A 19,262-nucleotide genomic window follows, 5' to 3' on the forward strand; every position below is an offset into this window, starting at 1 on the left:
TTCTAGTGCTCTCCAACTGCTCAGGGACAAGTTTGTCCAGGGCGGCGAGTATCCAGGTATTTAAGATCCTAACATCATGGTCCAGATCTATGCCATTCATATGGGGTGAGGGGGGGGGAAGGAGAGCAGGGTTGAAATTAGGAGGTTTGCTTCCATCTTACTCCAGGATCGCCTGGAACCCAGCACTTTATCATAAAATGATCTGACCAGAAGCATGGGCTTATCTCCGTTATTTCAATGTTAGGTAAAGAGGACCAAACAAGGTCCAGTGTATGGCCTTTCACGTGAGTAGGACCCACCACTAGCTGTCGCAGATTAAGCAGCGAGAGATTAGCCTCAAACTCAGTCTCCGTGGGGCCTCTGGGTACCTTGTCCCAGTGGTAATTGAAATCGCCAACCACCAAAAGGGACTTATATCTGGTGGCCAAGTCCGTTAAAAGCTCAAAAAGGACGTCATTGAAATCTGGGGAGCTTTGTGGCGGGCGGTAGACCACTATTATCGTGATACATGAGGATTTAAATGAGACTTTTATCCCTAGCAGCTCTGCACTGGCACAATTTTGTGCTACAATCTCTTTAACTACGAGACATTTCTTAAACAAAAAGGCCACACCCCCTCCTTTACAATCATTTAGGCGGTTATGCCAAATTGCGTCATAATCTGGGGTAGGGCGGCCAAAATGTCAGGCAGGGAGGCAGAGCCCAGCCATGTCTCAGAAAGTGCAAGGATGTCAATGTCTCCATCGAGCAGTAGAGAGAAGACTTCAAGATGGTGCTTTTGTAAGGAGCGCGTATTAAGTGTCGCTAATCTGAGGCCATGTGACTGCTGGCTAGCAACAGTGGGACGAGTCCTGGGGCCTATACCTGTATTCTCCACTAGGGCTTCAGCTAGCAGATTGGCCAAGGTACTTTCATCAAGACGGATAGAGTCTGTCTTTAAAGCCCACAGAGCTTCGGGCGAGAATGTGCGAATTAGACCAGAATTTCTGGCCCCTGGTTCCGTTCTGGCCCGGACGGGCACAGACGGGCTTTCCTCTGGCGCTCCTCCGGCGCGATGCTGCGCGCGATCGCTGCGCGCCTGCATACTGGTGATTAATTATAGGGTGTGCCGGGTTACTTGCAAAGACTAGCCCGCTAACACACAAAGCGTGGTGTCAGCGTCTCTAGCTCACCTCCAAGATGGCGGGCGGCGTGAGGCGGCGAAGGAATCACCAAAGTGGTGAAGTGTGCTATTATTTCCTATATTATTTCCTATTGTAGTGCTTGCAATGCGAAAAAAGGGGGAGCGTGGTGTCACTGAGTAATACTAAAGCAGACTAAGCTTAAAAGCTAATTCGATCTCCAAGCTAAATTTCGAGCAACAATACATTTTTACAGGAATACAGGACCATATTATCAAGGAAGCTGCGGTAGTTTATCGCCGCTTTACCGGCAGGAAACTGCCGATAAAGCGGCGATAATGGGCTTGATAATATTCGATTCAAATTTCAATCGAAGCCCAGGTTAAATGTGTGAACATCTAACCTGGGCTTCGATTGAAATTCGAATCGCATATTATCAAGCCCATTATCGCCACTTTATCGGCAGTTTCCTGCCGGTAAAGCGGCGATAAACTACCGCAGCTTCCTTGATAATATGGCTGACAATTTTTAAAACGGAGCAGGGCTCCAAACAGGTTAAGCAATTTAAAAACAGTAGCGATTCTGCGAGTGCATCAGCACAATGTCGTTTTCTTTAAATGGGGAGATAAACAAAGGTAAATGGGGTGAAATAAAATGTTCACTTTTGGTACTGTTTGCAGAATCTGTATGAAATGTTTAAGGCAATTATCAGGTTATCTCTAGCTGAGGGCAGATGAATGAGGTCAGGGGGCAAGCATTTTTCTAAAAATTGCTAATACATCTGGAACTGTTTGCAGGATCACCATGAAATTTGAGAGAGACTTAACATATTTAGCTTTCTCTTGGCATTTTTAAATTTATGCAGATCCATTGAGAGAGGGCATTTAAAGAGATGATCCAAAAAGTGTTCACTTGCAAATAAAATTGGCATTGTTTTATAAAACTGCACTAACTTTGGCAGACGTTTAGCAGGTTCAGCATTGTGCTGATATGACCTGTTTGGAGAACATTCATCAATGGAGAAAGTTACATTCACTGATAACTCTGGTACTGTTTGATACATCATCATGAATTAAGGCAAAGATTCGGAATCAAGTCCAGTTCAATCATACCAGATTTTATGCCGATGTGACAAGGGGGATAAAGTCAAAATGAAGGTCAAAATAAAGAGTGGGATACAGGTCAGGCCCCAGCAGCTATCTTTTTGTGTGTACAGCCAAAGACCATATGCAATAGGGTTGAGTGCAGACCCTGTAATCAATCTCTGCTGAAGGTTGTGCACTGTGGTCAATAAAAATGCATTAAATGAATGCATAACACAATAGAAATTCAACAAAAAAAATGCTAAACGTTACTTATGGTTCAGTGAAGACAAAATAGAAAGAAACTGAAAATAACCAGTTATAATATGCAATCCATAAAATGTACATCATAACTCAAACCAATTGCCATGCTAGCAGGATGATTTACTCTTATCAGAATGAATACTGCTTGACATGAAGAATGGTATCCATCTAAGTTATATTCTGCTAACACTTTGCTGCGTTTTAGTTTGAAGCAATATTGATGGTTTGTATTTATATGTAAAAATGAAATACTGAATTTATTTTGGCAAATCAGATGTACTTCAACAGCAAAGTGCTAACATATATAGCTAGTAAATATGATTGGGGAGAACTAGTAGTCAGCTAGGTTGGTACGTGTTGTACTATTGAAATGCAAAATTTAATGCATGATGTACAAAACCTAATATGCAATTTACTGAAGTTTGGGGTCAGAGTCTCATCAGGGGTTGGATTCATCGCTTGGAGGATTGGTCAATCGGGCCCTGAAGACTAAGAATGTGATATTGCATGGGGGAGTCAATCTAAAATATTGTTGGATGTGTGATCTTTGTGTAGGGGCAATAGTACTTCAATGAAATACATGACATTTGATGGGGAAAATAGTTATAAAGGATATCAACTTCAATGAGATGCATGATGCTTGGGCAGAAAGGAAAGTAAGTCTCAGGTCTTCCATTGTTGAAAACTGGTAGCAGTGACAAATGAGGTGATGAAGGATATCTGTCCCTTGCTGCAGTTACATTTCATGCTCTATATTTTATGTCAAGGGAAAAGATATAGGAGAAGCCAGGGTAGCAGGTCAAAGTCAAAGTATATTAGCATGCTTTTTGTCAATGTATTGAGGATTTAAACATGGAGACATAGTGAGGATTTTACTATAGGATAGCTTGAAACATTCTGAGCTGGGAATGAAAAGATGTTGTATCAGCAAAGAGGTGATTGGAGAAGCTGATATGGGAGATAATGTCACCAAGGGAAGTAATATGGAAGAAGAAAATAAGAAGTTCAAGCACTGAGATGGGGGGCAAGGAGCACCAGCAGATTGAGAAGGAGCGATAGGAAAGCGTAAAAAACAAAATGAGTTGACAAATGTTATAATGATAAATAGGGAGGCAGGAGAACTATGGGGGCTGGATAACCGCCTTAAAGGCTGATGCAGAGATTATTGTGATTGGTAGTGGCTGTGAAATTGGACACTTCTGTGACAGAGCTTAAGGCTGAGGTGACTTTGGAGGAACAGTGCAACGTTTCAAAGACAGAGGTCATGCTCTTTGGTGAGGCTAAAATCTGCTGGGCTCCTGACTGGTGGCCTCTAGACCTAGGCCCAGTCCCTGAGCCTAAGCAGATAGTCAAGAACCTAGGGGTCCGTCTGGAACAAGAACTCAGCCTGAAGCAGCATGTTACCAACATTGTGGGGTCCTGTTTTCGAACTATAGGACTACTGGGCAGAGTTTTTCCACTGCTTCCAGACACTATTAGAAAGACCCTGGTCCAGGCGCTGGTTATCTGTCGTCTCGACTATTGTAATGGCCTCTTGCTGTCAGCTAATGAGGAGGATCTGGACAGGTTGCAGGTTGTGCAGAACACTGCAGCTAGGCTGGTGGTAAATGCTCCTCCCAGAACACCATCAAAACCACTTCTTGCCAGGCTTCATTGGCTCTCCATCCGTCAGAGAGTCACCTTTAAGATCTGTTGTACGGTACATAAAGGTCTTCATGGTTTGGGTCCCTCTTATCTCGCAGACAAGTTTGTGCCGTATGTCCCTTCCCGTGCTCTACGGTCCAGTGATCAATTGCTTCTTATGATTCCTAGGATCAAGCGGGCAAGGCAAGGGGGTAAGGCTCTGTCGGTAAGGGGACCGAAGATTTGGAATGGCCTCCCCCTCCAGCTTAGGCAGCTTGAAAATCATCTGGTTTCAGGAAAAAGCTGAAGACGTTTCTGTTCCAGGTCAAACTATACAGTCTCAGAATTGGATTGCAGTTATGTAACTTGTTCTCCTGTAGGTTCGGCAGTCATAAAGCGCGGAGATACTCCCCTGGGAGTCTATTCTAGCGCTCTACAAACACGCAAAATAAAAATAAAATAAATAAATAAATCTAAATTTTAGGTGGTTGAATTATTACAGGAGATAAAATAATAGGTCAGAAACTAGAAGACCAAGTGGTTGGGTGCTTTAAAGTTAAGAGGGAGTGCGATAAGAGGCACTTTATTAGCTGAATGAAGAGGAGGGGTCAGCATTTGCTTTTGTGTGCAGTGGAGGTACTGGGGCAGGTTTAAGGTGTTGTAAATACATTTTAGAGAAGGAAGAGTGATTGACTAGTTTGGTAAAACAGTTCAGTACCCTTGAGACAGTGCTCTAAATATTCATGATAGGAGAGCCACATAGCATGTAAAAGGTATTTTTTATGATGCGTGTCATTAACAGGTTTTTAAGATACTTGGCAGAATGTTAGGCTAGTGGGTGGAGTTTGGAATATGTTTTCAGTCTACCATGACAAAATATAGTTTTTCCCAAAACGTTATCTTTAATTATTTCACAAATACTCTGGAAGACCACTACCTGTCCTCTGCTCTAACCTCATTCATGCTTTTGTTGCTCTTCATACATGGAGGCACTAAGACAATAGTAGTGAAAGCCCTGAGTACAGAACCTTTAAGTGCTGGTCAGGTTTCCATATGGGGCTCCACCTGTGTAAATTAGTATTTGCTGTAGGGCAACTCTGGGTTGGTACTGTATTTTAGTGGCAGATTCTGATGTCTAATGCGAGGTAACTGATGTGATAATCTTGCTTGCAATGCCTGCAGGGATTGTAGACAGAAACTGACTCTCGATGTCTTGCCAAGGTTGGGACAAATATGTCTAAAAAAATCTACTTATTGTGAACATCTCCAGCCATAATATCACTAAACACCACAGGAGAAAAGCAGTTTATTTGTCTAAGTTTAAATGGGAGGCTGACCAGAACCTGTTGAACAAATCGAAAATAATCAGAAGACATTGCATCTTCACTGGCCTCCAATTGTGCTTTTTAAGACTCAGAGGAAATAGGGTTGCATGCATTCAGGGCTGGCTTTAGTGCTGGTGGTGCCCGGTGACACAATCTTTTTTTTCGGTGCCCCCCCAATGGCCTCCTCCTCGAGCTTTATCATTATCACCGGGCCCCTCATCTCTCCATAGCACCTCTCTCACAAACATTTGATTCATTTTAAAGCGCTGCTAAAGGCTGGTTAACTCTCCGCGCTACCTTATGGAGAGTCAAAACTGTCACTAGATAAAACTTCAATCTCTCTCTCTAGCAGGTACATTAATCATGATAGCTTTAAATTTGTATTTCTGCATGAAAGCTGGACGCACAAGGAACTCTGCAGCAGGTGCTTTCAAATAGTAGGTTATTGCAAAACACAGCTTATGGCATTGACGTTTGCACATCGGATTTTCACAGGTTTCGCTAATTTTTCCATCTTATGCCTTTGCAAATTTTGCCTGGTGAAATCTAAAGGAGAACACATCTCATGAATGTTCATCGTTTGCACATCCTATGAACTCAAGTTGGGCACAGAAAAGATGTTGGTATCTGTTTCAAACTGACCTAACTTCTTGGATTGAGGCCTCAGAGACATAATAAAGCAAAGGGCACAAAGAACAGAGAAAGCCACTCACCTTGCATTCTCAACTGTAGATCCCTAAGGTAAGTATTGTCACGGATCACTGATCCAAATTCCCAGAAGACTACGACTAACAGGGCACATGCAAGTGTTAATAAGTCAGTCAACATCACTCTGTCCTGCCCAAAAAAACAAATCTTTGCCCAATAAAACTAGGGTATAGTTTCACTTATGAGCAGAACTGAATCATACACTCAGTCTACGGGTGAAATACTGGCGCTAATAAGAAATATTCAATCTTCCATTGACTTAAATGACCACTTCCTGGTTATTTTTCCTTTCTCAAGTGTACCAAAGCCACTGACTGCGATCCCCATTAACTCGACCCCTCTAATATTACCGGTACCCTTTGTTGTGGTAGCTTCGTTGGGGGGAGGCGGTGTCAAGGAGGGAGATAGGGGGAGCTTGTAATGAGACCCTCTGTAGTGAAAATGTTTCAGGTAAAGCATTTAATTACGAAAGCTGGATTTTTGAATACTTACGTTCTTATAACCACCATCAGGCTATAACCGAAGACACTAACTCCAACCAAGAAATATGACAAAGGAAGTCTGAACTGCAACCAGCCAATCATGCGTTGGTTGTTGTAATAGCCATAAAACAGAGCTGAGTATTTAGCATATCCCTGCAACGTCAAGAAAAGATATATCTTCAAACATTGAAACATTTAAAACCACTCAATTGTATTTAAATTAAATATTGGCTTAGTATTGTGCTTAATATTCACATGCTTAAAGATCCCAATGTGATCGAGCTCGATAAAGAAGATAAGGGGCCATATGTATCATCATCACCATTTGCGATTTCTAAATAGCGATTTTTAAGGAATCGCTATTTAGAAATCGCAAAATGGAATGTATGTAGAAAATCGCTATTTTTTAGCGATTTCCAATTATTACTTATTTGCAAATTTGCAAATTGCAAATTCGCAAATAAGGAATAATTTCCCATTCATTTCTATGGGCCAGGAGGCCCATAGAAATGACTGGGCAATAATTCTGAATTTTGCGAATTCGCAATTTGCTAATCGCAATTTGAGAAATATTTCAAGGGTGCAGGGGTGTCTCAAGGACATCCTGCTGCACCCCTGAAAATTACATGTGTGTGCATATGGCGAACATACATGCCCAAAGGCCATGTTTGTGCGTCATATGCCACCCTCACAAATGCACAATTGTGCATATTTAAAAGAAATCACAAATTACCACCAACTACAAGTTGGTGGTAATTTGCGATTCCCAAACCTGAATTCGCAATTTTGAAAAGCTTCATACATAGCATTTAAGGAATCGCAAAATTGTGATTCCTTAAATGCTTAAGCAAAATAAGGAATCGCAATTTTTTGCGATTCCTTATTTTGCTAATTTTTCATACATTTCTTAATCGGAAAAAAGGCCATTTGCGATTCGCTAAGGCTGAAATTCTGCGAATTTCGGCCTTAACGAATCGCAAAAGGCTTGATACATATGGCCCTAAATGAATAACAATAGAAATGCCTATATTCAAATCAGATTTTGTCAGAAGACTGCAGTGACCTGTCAAAGAAATTTAATATTAAGTCACGTTTGGAAATTCATATGAAAATATATTTTAAAATTACCAATGCCACTAATCATTTAGTTGTTTTTTACGAAGTTATTGATGTATTCAAACAGAATCTTCGCCTTTAATTGCATATATCTGCCAATCAAATAATTTGGTACCGTCATACCAGCACTGGTGCCGAAGTACTGAATGATCTGATGGGATAAAAAGCTCTGTCGGCCAATCAGATTGGCCTCACATTGGATCAACCGTCTATATATGGCTTTTTCTTAGGGTTGGTACCCTAAATCCTCAACCTGGGCCTCTCTTAAAATGCTGATTACTCCAAAGCGGCTGATCGGATTTACATCAAATGCCAAAGATCAGACTTTCTGAGTAAAGATCTCACTTCTTGCCAGATTTAGTGTAACTCCATTCAGTAATTTTTTTCTGTGTCAGAGGGCAAAGATTCAAATTAACATGGGAAAGTGTACCTTTAGGACCCCCACTTTTTTTTGGCCTCCTGCTTGACCTAACTATAACTACGCAGTGGTGACTGCCACTGTGAATTACCCATTTGTATTGTTTTTATGCCCTGGTAGTGGAAATGAACGTGGGCCAATAATACTTTTTTAGAGTAACTGTACTAATAAATGAACATTCATTTATCACATCAGTCTAAAGGTAAAATCCAAGTTTACTACCGCAGTTCAGAAAAAATGGAATAAGAAAAACACTATTTACCGCCCCACAGATTTCAAGTAACAATTATTTTACCCGGGGAAAGAACTCTTAATAGTTATGATGACTTTTAATGTGATTTTTCACACAATTAAAACCCTTGAATCCTGGTTTTGTTTAAATACTCTTAAACCAAATCGACATGGAAAATGCAACATCATATATGCAAATGAGTTAAGTATAATATGCTATTTAGCACCTTTAGAGCGGGGAGGTGCATCATGACACACTCGATCCTTTGCAAGCCAATTCTATTTTGGTGGGAAATAAACAGACTATCATACCTCAAAATCCCACAGTACTGAAAAATCCATGGCTGTTTTTTCTTCACTTCTTGGTACAGTCTTCCGAGGCATACTTCCATATGGCATTCCCATCAATATCTGGTTGATAAAGGTTAGGAGAAAGTTAATATACTAAAGATTTTTTTTATTTTTACTGCATGAAACTCATGGGTATATTCACAAGAACGTGTGATAACTACCGCAAGAGTAGCGTAACACAACTTTCAACATCGCAGCCTATTGCGGAAAAATAACCCTGTGTCAACGTGGAATTCACAACACGGCGGTAGCATGCGATAGTCTGCCGAAACCGCAGACAATGTCCGCGATACAACCACCTCAATGGAGACAAAAACACAAACCACAACACCAAAAAACCTGCGATGGGCCAAAGCGCGATGAGGAAACCAGCAATAAGCAGCACCAGGCCTGCAACACATACCTGGCAGGTGGGAAAAATCACCATAAAAAGTAGAAAAAACATCCAAACACAAACTGACCAACAACCAAGCACCATGGAGGAAGCCGGAGCAGGCGCAGAGAATGAATGCAACCCCACAAGCACCCCGAATGACCAGTCCGAGACCTCAGGGACAGGGAAGGGCAAGGACAAGAAGAGGAAGATGAAATTCAATCCGTAGGCAAACAGGATCATAGTCACGGAGGTGATGGAACACCATCAACAACTGTTCGTCACCTCCAACGTGTCATTGGGCACCAAAAATAGAATATGCTGGGACATTGTGGACAAGGTGAATGCCGTTGGGGAGCACAAGAGGACAATGGACGAGGTCAAGAGGCGATGGAATGACATCAAGCGGCGGACCAAGGAGAAACTCGCTGCCAAGCAGAAGGCAGCAACGCAGACTGGAAGTGGGGGCCCAGTGCCACAGCTCGAGCTGGATGACATGGGGGAGCTGGTGTCGACAGTCATAAGTGTGGACACTGTGGCCAGAGTCGGAGGATCGGACACTGCTTTACAGGACACAACTCAACCGCACCAGGGTGAGTGACCACGAGGTACTGAGGGGATGGGTGGAGATGGGCACAATGGCTAACATGCACAATCAAGCACAGTGTACACCCACAATGACTTTGGGTCCTCGCCCAGATCTACAGAATGTCACAATGTACAATGCCATGCAGTCTGAATGTCAACATGTACCATGTGGCTTCATACATGTGGACACATTGTAATACACCATCTCCCCTTCACTTCGCAGGGGCACCGTCAACACCTCCTGCAGAGCAGTCCCAGCCACTGTTCACTGATGACGAGGAGGACAATACCAGCATCGACACCCAAGCCATCCAAGACATCATTGACCCCATCCGCCACTCACCTCCAGGATCAGGGTAGCCCAGCTACATAAAGGTGACCCCAACAACTACCCAAAGCACCCAGCATGAGGCACCCACAGACCGGCACTCCCCCAAGACCCCCAGGAACAACACATAGCCTTCCAACGCAGTGTGGTGGAGTGCCAGAGTGAGACCTCTGAGCAGGTGCGGTTGGACTTCAGCATCATGGCAACCAAACTTGACAACATCCTTGGGTGTGTAGCCCCGCTCCTTGGTCTCCAAAAAGCCCTGACTGACATTGCTGGAGTCATGATGCAGAGAGAACACCTGCCCACTCAGAGTGGCTCCAGCGATACCAGCCGTGAGCTGCCAAACATGCAGAGGCTCATGGAATACAAGGTGTGAATGGAGGCAGAAAGGATGGCAGCCACCGCTGCACATCCGTGGAATGTAGCTGGGATCTAGCATGCCCTGCAGATCCTTATAATGGCATTGCTGCCACAAGGCGTGAGGATGTTGAATGCTGCTACGGCCAACACCATCCACATCTCCGCCCCCTGGTGTGCCTATGCATCCCTGTGTCGCAGGCCTAACCACTCCGGCACCTAATGTGTCAGTGCCACACAGTGTGGCCGACAATCCACCTCCGGCACCTGAGGGGTCAGTGGCACACAGTGCTGCAGCCGGTACAGCAACACCCACAGGTGGGGCATGGGACACATCTGGGGATGAGGACGTGGATGGGCATGTGATCAGAAGGACTCAATAGCATTCATTTCCTGATTAGGTCCCGCACATGGCCTCATGACCTTCCAATGACCCCCGATTCACTCAGATGCACTCACCTTGGACAATGACATGGATCGCCACATCCTGTTTGATGACCAATGACAAGGCGACCAGACTGCGGACTGCACCCCTCCTATTCTGTAGTACTTGTCTTCCACGGATGGATTCTGGCTGTCCCTCCACGGGCCCATATAGTGTAGTTTATTCGGCAGTGCCCTGTACCACTGCAGTGCGGAACTGCACTTGATGTGCAATAAACATCCAGTGACACACTGCTGTGTCATGTCTTTCATCATGTAGGTATGTATGTGCGGATCAATGTAGGGACAGTGCTTTCCCTTCCGTCAATGAAGCTCATCCTGTGGAGTGCAAGTCAGAGGGTGCTACATAGCAATTTGTATCACAGGTCCTGTGGACACCACAACAGGGACACATGCATCAGCCAATTTCATGTCAGGACATGGACTGAACCACGCCCAGTGCCCACAAGTCATTTTTGCAAGCCCTGCACTGTTCTGGCGTACGGTAGGCTAGACCACTATGCTCATGCTCTAGGGGGGGGGGCCTCATTGCTTCCCGTTACAGGCGTACTGGCTGGTGGTGTTGTCAGCATGTCATAGCCACTCCCCGAGGGCAGGTTTGCATGCACACCACACCTACCTGGCACAGGCATCACAGGCCATGTGACCCCACAAATATAAGGGGCTGACGACGTCACATAACGCTCTGTGGGTGGTGACTGGAAGACGACCCGAGACCTGGAGGCCGGCACGGGCCTACCACAACGTGGCATGGGACTCTGACTGCCGTGGGACAGAGTTTGTGGCACACGCTGCATTGCAGCCGGCACAGGCACTCCGACACGGGACAGTGACTTTGGGTACACTGAGTCATTGGGACATTGAGCAGCCTAACGGGTGTGCAGCCTGCGATGATGCCCTGTCCGGGCGGTCCAGACTGCTCAGGATTTGTGTGCCGCAGTGTAGGCCGCGCCAGCGGGCTGCGCCGGCCTACTGTCACGTGGCCTCGCTTCTGGGATCACAGAGTTAGTGCCACCCATTGGGCTGAGCAGCTGTGCAGGCTGCAATGTTGCCAGGTGCCCTGGTTTGTCATATGCCATAGGGTAATCATGTTCCAGCACCAGACGTGAGACCTGGTGGCCAGTGCAGCATGGATGCATGGTGTGGATGGTGCCATGTCTGCGGGCCCTAGGCTTTTGGCTTGCAGTGGCATGTGGTGAAACCTGCAGTCTACACGCCGGTGGCAGAAGGTGAGCAGTGAAGCCCGGGTGAGCATGGGCAGGCATCCTCCGATGGGAGGCGGGAGGGGCTGGGATGCCTCTGCCTGGGTGTGCATGGGCTAGTGGGCGATGTTGTCTTGTGCAAGTGTATACTGTTCCATTCATGTCACTGAACTCTGTTTCAGATGACAGCTCTGTCTCAGATGTGTGACCGGGTGTACTGCTATACGTACCGGCAAGACACACCGGTGGTAGCAGGTGAGCAGTGTGGCCTGAGTGCGCAGGGTCGGCTCTCTCTCTACCCCTCTCCTCTTCTCTCTCTCTCTCTCCCCCTTTCTTCTACTCTCTCTCTCTCTCTCCCCCGCTCCTCTTCTCTCTTTCTCTCTCTACCCCTCTATTCTCTCTCTCTCTCTCTCCCTCTCCTCTTCTCTCTCTCTCTCTCAATCTCTTCTTCTCTCTCTCGCTCTCTCTCTCCTGTTAGATCTGGTATTCTTGGTGTGGTTTCTCCCTATTTCTATGCCTCTACCTCCTGTATTTTTGATGCTGTGCTGGATTTCGATTTTGCTGGTTTAGATGCTTTGGACAGTCTGCCACTGCTGATCAGTGTCAGAGTATAAGTGCTCCCTGGGTAAATTGTTATTGTGATTGGATATACATGATTTGCATATTTGTATCACCAAGAAGTCCCTAGTAAAGTGCACTGGGTGTGCCAGGGCTAGTGATGACAAATGCTACTAAGTGGGCCTGCAGCACTGATTGTGCCACCCACATGAGTAGCCCTTAAATGGTGTCTCAGGCCTGCCACCGCAGTGCCTGTGTGCAGTATGTCAACTGCCATGTCCTCCTGGTAAGTGTCCCCACTGACCAGGCCTAACCCTTCCCTTTCTGTGCACATTGGTCACCCCTATGGAAGGCCCAAGGTACCCCCTTGGGCAGGGTGCATTGTGTGTGAGAGGTGGAGCATGTACTTGTGCAGGCGACATGCTATGGTAGTGAATTACAGCCATTTTCGTTTTTCACTGCTGCAATGCTATCTTGCTCCATAGGCTATCATGAGGGATGCTGACTACAGTGGCTACCAGCAAATCTTCTCATAGGAAAAAGATAGGACATAAAAGCCTGGTATCCATGAACTCAGAATTTAATAACACATCTTTTAGAAAAGGTTGTTTTTAAATCTGGTGTTTGAGAACAGCACTTCTAGAAAGTAGCTGTTCTCTTGTCTGACCTGTCTGTGTGCCTTGGCCTGTTTGTGAATTGACTGTCTGGTTTGAGAGTGACAGGGGAGCCCCCAGGAGGCTGACTAGGTCAGCCCTGGGCTCAACGACTGCATTTGCAACTTGAGTGGTGGGAGGATAGCACCTGGGCATGAATAGGGCTGTGCCTGCCTTCCACAATGCTGGCTCCACCTCCTGCTGGGTGGCTGGCAACCCTGCCCCTCACTCTGAAAGGAAAGGAGAAGCCAGAAAAACAAAGTGCTCAAGAAACACCCAGAACTGGATCAGGCTGGGCTCAGGGCCCATTTGCACAAAGAGAACAAAGACTTTTAGGGGTATAAGTACAGGACCCCTGACAACAGAACTTTAGATCATCCTGGAATCAAGAAGGAACCTCTGCCAAGGAGAAAGCTGGAAGACTGCAGAAGGAAGACTGTCCTGCTGTTGGTTGGCTGGACTGACCTGCAGTTGCTGTGCTGCCAAGGAGAGGGGAAGGACTTTGCGTTGTGCTGTGTCCCTTGCTTTAAGGAATCTCCAAGGGCCTGAGAAGATCTGGCTCCCTGTTAAGAAGGCCCAGGAACAAAAGGACTTCACCCCCAGCTTCCCTGAACTTTGCTGAGAGAGTTCTGCCCTTCCTAGAGTGCTTGGGCCAGTTGTGGTGCCTCTGGAAGTTGTACCTGTGTTCGGAAGCTGGAAACCAAGCTTTTAAAGACTTTATGCAAGTTTTGTCGTATCGCTCACTTGCCGAGCGCATCCCTGACAGTGCGAGGAAATTCCCGCTGCTACGAAGGACGAGATCGTCGCAGCGCCTGTTGCCGCTGTCAGAGCTGTCGCATCCTTTGATTGTGGGACAAACCAGACCGGTGCGGGAAGATTACCATCAGACTGTGACCGACAGATTGTGTCGAGGGGAGCCGCCATGTGTCTTCATTTAATTTCTGACTTAATTTCAATAAAGTTTCATTGTTTGCTTCGAAAGTGAATGTGTGATGCTTAATTCTGTGATGACTCATGCATGTCACCAGTTGTGATTGTGCGACATCAGGCGGATTATTTCGTACATGTTTCGGAGTAGCTGATGTGGCATGTCTTTGGTCAGTGGTGCCAGGGAGGGGTGGTCCTGAGGGTGGTGTCGTTGGGTGTTGTGGCCCTCTTGGGTGTCCGTGCTGCATGTTCAGTTGCTCCATGGCATCTGTTTGTCTTCAGGTGTGGCTGTGGCTGTCACTTTTGTGGTGCAGGCTGTGGTCCGACTGTACACCAGGTCAGAGCCGGTGTTAATTTCCTGCTGTTTATGCGATTTATCACGTGTTTTGTGTTCTTATCACCGATCTGGCTGGTTGTTGTGAATGTTGAGGTGTCATGTTGTCGCAGCTTTTTGCATGGGAACGCCTACTCTGCATCTCATTAGTGATAGTTGCGGGGGTCCTCTGTGGTGATGTTTTCTGCGGCTGCTATCACGGGAAAACTGGTGCTGTGGGCTGTTAGCACCAGCTTTTTAATGGTGGGGTAAATTTATCACGACTTTGGCTGCCATAAAGTGCTGTTAATTCGGCGATAGCTCCTTGTGAATATGCCCCATAGTGTTTTAATATTATGATGCTTCTTGATAAAACAATTGACTCAGAATAAAACATGACTTACAAAACAGAAAATATTTGCCTGTAAGCACAATTTTATTAAAGAGATCAGAGAAAATAACACCTTAATCTTTAAACTCATTAGATTTTTTGGGGAACACACAGATCCTTTTTACATTTTATATCTTGAATTGTACTGACTGTAATGCTCTTATGTTTGTGCTGTACCTTGTTTCTAGCATGTGTGAGATTCACATATTTTTAAGGTTGAGTGTGTAATTAATTTCACCCACATGGAATTCATTATAAAAAGTTGGCAGAGTATCATAGGGTTGTAAAATATCCACCTTGTCAATAATACACCACAAATGTGACTTGTCAGTACTGATTCACCTAAGAAGTGATAAATCTGCACTCACATGGTTATTATTTTGCATGAGTGCAGATGTATGAATTTGAATAATTAAAAAATATTTCAAGGCTACACTTTAGAAAATAGGTTTTCCAGACCTTCTTCAGGAAATATTTTCTGTATGTGCCTTTGTGTTAGCATTGCCACCCACATTATAGCATGCTGTGTATAGGGTCTTTGGACAATGGGATAGGAATAGCTAAATAGGCTTGGTGCAATACCACTGGCCTGACGGAATATTGTTCGCCAGCAGAGGCGCCTGCCACAGTGGTTCAGCCAGCACTCATCTTAATACGGCAGGTGGGATACAGTCAACTCGATGGAGTACTTAAAACCGCTACCCAGAGGAACAGCAGGAGTACCAGCAAGATCTAAATCAGTTCCTTAGATGCTTTACACAAATGCACTGTTCTAAATAGGCACCAGCAGGGAAAACATCTGAATTATTGTTTTAATGTCTTACCTCTGGGATTACGACCAAGCCAAATATTAGACCAAACAGGACCAGGTTCACGCCATACATCCATCGGAGAAATATGAAATATGATGCTACAGATGAACCAAAGTGACCTTAAAGAAAATAGTGAGAAGAATATTAGTCCATAGTTTTGCCTGACTTTGGGAGCAAATGATATCTAGAAGTTTCACTGATTCTCCACATCTTTGGGCTGTTTACGCTGTTTGCTCAACCCCACCCTAACTTGTCTTCATTTGACCCTTGCACCATAGTATTTTCCGTTGTCTTGCCCATGCTATATTATGTTATTGTATTGCTTATTTCTGCACTACATCTGCTGATAAGATGTTTCATGTGTTTAGCAGACTTTCTGCAAAATACCTGCCTGAATGATTCTCCTAAGCTATCAGTATCTTCTTATGTATTTACTTAATAGTCTCACTTTAAACCAAGCATGTGTTTGGTTCCCATTTTGGATTTTCTCCAGTCTGTCTTCATCCTCCACAAATGTGACCCACCGAACACACAAAATACTGCACAGATGGCTCAGCTTGGAGTTTGATGGACAGGATACTCGGTTGCAATGGGAACAGAGTACCATGTCTGCCAAACTCTTAGTCCACCTGCTTTATTTTGAGTCAGGCAACCACCAACAGAGTCAGCATGATTCTTTCTCGCATGGCCTGGCCATCTGACCATCCACACTATTTAGAGTGGGTAGATGGGTGTCTTTTTGGTGGTCATTTTCCTGACAGTGAGGGATAATAAAAATAAAAAAATGACCTCCACACCAACATTACTTTTTTCTTTTCCAAAATAAACTCCTGCTTTAGAAACACAAATCATTGACTTTATGTTTGTGGAATATTCAAACCCCATCATGTGGATATAAAGGTAACATAATATTCTGAGCAATATAAAATTGCATTTGCTAACTCAGCAGGTAGCATGAATTCAAAGAACTTAAACTGAAGGTGAAAGTGCTTTTTAGTGAAACTATGCCAATGGATTTGTGGGAGAGAGTGAAAAGAAGGATTTGTTCTTGTCAATAGCCTTTGCGTCCTCAGGCAGATTCCAATGAAGAGGGACTGATACAGTCTGATTGCTTTTGTGGCTTCTGTGCTGTTGTATGCTGCAAAAAGGCATACTGGCAGAGAGCTGCTCAATTCTTTAGCTAAAGTCAGAACACCAAATTGCAAAATAGAGACCACACTGTAAATAGTGGTCTCTGCTGAGGCCCACTACATGCTGCCATTGAGAGCATTGAGAGCGTAGGCCTCTGGGATCAGATGCAAGTGGTTGGTAAAGGGGTGGGAGTGAAGACTGGGCCAAGCTTCTGGTGTGTATGTGAAGAAGAAGAATATTCCACCATGAACCTGGATAGTGATTGCCTGTTTTTTCCCAAACCAGAGAGAGGTCCACCCTAGTCTTTGGAGGCACTAAGGAACTCAAACATTGGAAAATAACAGTGAATCCCCAACCTGACATATGCAAACCAAACAGCAACATACTTCTATATCTCAAAGATTATTTAAAACGCACTGACAATATGCATCTGGAGAAGGCAAAACCTCTAGGTAGATATCGGAGTCCATAATGTAGTGGCACCTCAATGTATTTCCCTGTGTGTCAAGACTTTAGGACAGCAGTGCAATTCGAATTTGCTATGGATTTTAAGCCATTGGAGGTGGTCCTTTTGGAAAGGACCTACTGTGAATTAGACATCATTTTGGATATGTCTTTTCAAACCAATGAAAAGATGGGAATGTGGAAGTAAATTTGCAACTCTAAGTGATAATGACTAACACTGATAAGGGCAGAATTTATTAGCTTGTCTTAAATACTTCAGTACGTTTTTTCTATTACAGATTGCAGGTCAGTGGGCTCTTTGATGGAACATGCAGAAAGAATATTGACTATAAAACCATAAGGAAAGTATTGTCTTATTGCAGGTATTATATTGTTTTATTGCGGCCTTTACCATTTTGCCTTTACCCTGCAATTCCTTTACCGTGCAGACTTTACTACGGATGCCTTTACCATGCAGGCACGTTTTTGTGCCTTTTTGTGTGCATGGTAAGTATCATAAAGGTAAATATATTTTATTTATACATAAGGGTAATTTTTAGGGTTTAGGGGTGGGAAATGATGAAGTGTGGTGAGAGTCATTTTAGGGTTTGGGGTGGTAAGGGTATTTTTAGAGTTTGTTGTTGGTTAGTGATAAAAGGTTAATAGGGTTTAGGCGTTAGTAGTGGTAAAGGATAGTAAGGATAATTGTAGGCTTTAGGTGGGTAGTGGTAAAGGGTGGTAAGGGTACTTTTAGGGTTTAAGGGTGGTTAAGGTATTTATGGTTGAGGGTGGATAGTGGTGAAGTGTAATTTTAGTGTTACGGGATGATGAGTGGTAACGGGTTGTAACTATAATTTTAGGGATTAGGAATGGGTAGTGGTATAGGGTGGTAAAGGTAATTTTATATTTGTCAGAAGTTAATCTTCTCTCTACACAATTTCCATTTGTTCTGCATCTATTACCTAATTATTAGAATGTGTTGGAGTTATTCTCTGGTTTAAATCATGTTTACGGTGATTCTATTGCAATTGAAAATATTATGCTGGGATGTGTCTTAGGGCCTGATTACGATTTTAATTGGTCCTTAAGCGGGCGGCACGCCAGCACTCCACAGCAGGACCACCCAAACTGACTGCCTCCCGCCAGACTACAAGTAATCTTGTGGTCTGGTGGGCAGGTGGCCTGGTGGTCTGGCAGCAGTGCTTTTTAAAGGCCCATTGTGAGCCTTGAACAGCAACACGGTGGGACCGCTAGTGCATTTTCCTGCACGGGAAGGAATGCACCATGTCATGCATCTCTTCCTGTACAGGAACTGGGGGTTCAAAACTACAAGGGTCACAACATGTGCCCTTCGTGCATGCACCCCCGTGCACAGGGACAAGAAGACGCCCTGTAGAGTCACCTTTGTTGCATCACCACCTCTCTTTTCATGGCGGTGCGACTGCCATGAAAAAGGCGATGGAGAGGCAAGTCAATATATGCACGGAGTGCCACAGCGGGACAGGCAGCATACTTTGGCCTTCAATTGCATTCAGACAGCCACTTAATCCCCAGCAGTAGTACACTTTTAATACTGTGTGGTGGTGGTCAGTCCACCACCACGACTATGGCGGTCTAATGGACCGCTGTAGTCATAATAAGGCCCTAAATGTATTTCCTAGCCTTTGCTGAAATATATCTCAATTATGCCTCAACTCCATTTTTTAAAACAATGACTGCTGACTTCATCATATGCATCTTTTGTTTATATTTCTTAATTGACCTAACAAACAGAAACATGTATACAGTTTTTTGTAGTAAAATGCTGTTTTCATATAAGTCCAGAGGAAGTCTTTTGTTACTTTCAAGGCTTTTCTTGCTCACTATAAGTCTTTCCATTGTTTATTGTAACACATTTGTTATGACACCTCTCATGACACTGGGTCAGAAAAGAGTTTAATATATTCATATTAGGGGATAGTGTTTACATGGTGGTTTTTGGAAATGGCCCTTTTTGCAGGGTTATCCCCCAAAGTTT

At 44.4% G+C, this 19,262-nt stretch overlaps 1 protein-coding gene across 1 annotated transcript in view; it reads right to left on the reverse strand.

Moving 5' to 3' along the window:
* LOC147688814 (transmembrane channel-like protein 2) overlaps positions 1–19,262 on the reverse strand; it is a 523,112-nt gene that overhangs the window by 452,337 nt on the left and 51,513 nt on the right. The window contains exons 5-7 of the mRNA XM_086939828.1: positions 15,683–15,789; positions 8,683–8,781; positions 6,616–6,758 (exon numbers count right to left, since the gene is read on the reverse strand). Coding sequence (XP_086795954.1) covers positions 6,616–6,758; positions 8,683–8,781; positions 15,683–15,789 — 349 coding nt within the window. The remainder of the gene's footprint in view (positions 1–6,615; positions 6,759–8,682; positions 8,782–15,682; positions 15,790–19,262) is intronic.

This window comes from Lissotriton vulgaris, chromosome 10, assembly GCF_964263255.1.
Source record: "Lissotriton vulgaris chromosome 10, aLisVul1.2, whole genome shotgun sequence".
Classification (NCBI taxonomy): Eukaryota; Metazoa; Chordata; class Amphibia; order Caudata; family Salamandridae; genus Lissotriton; species Lissotriton vulgaris.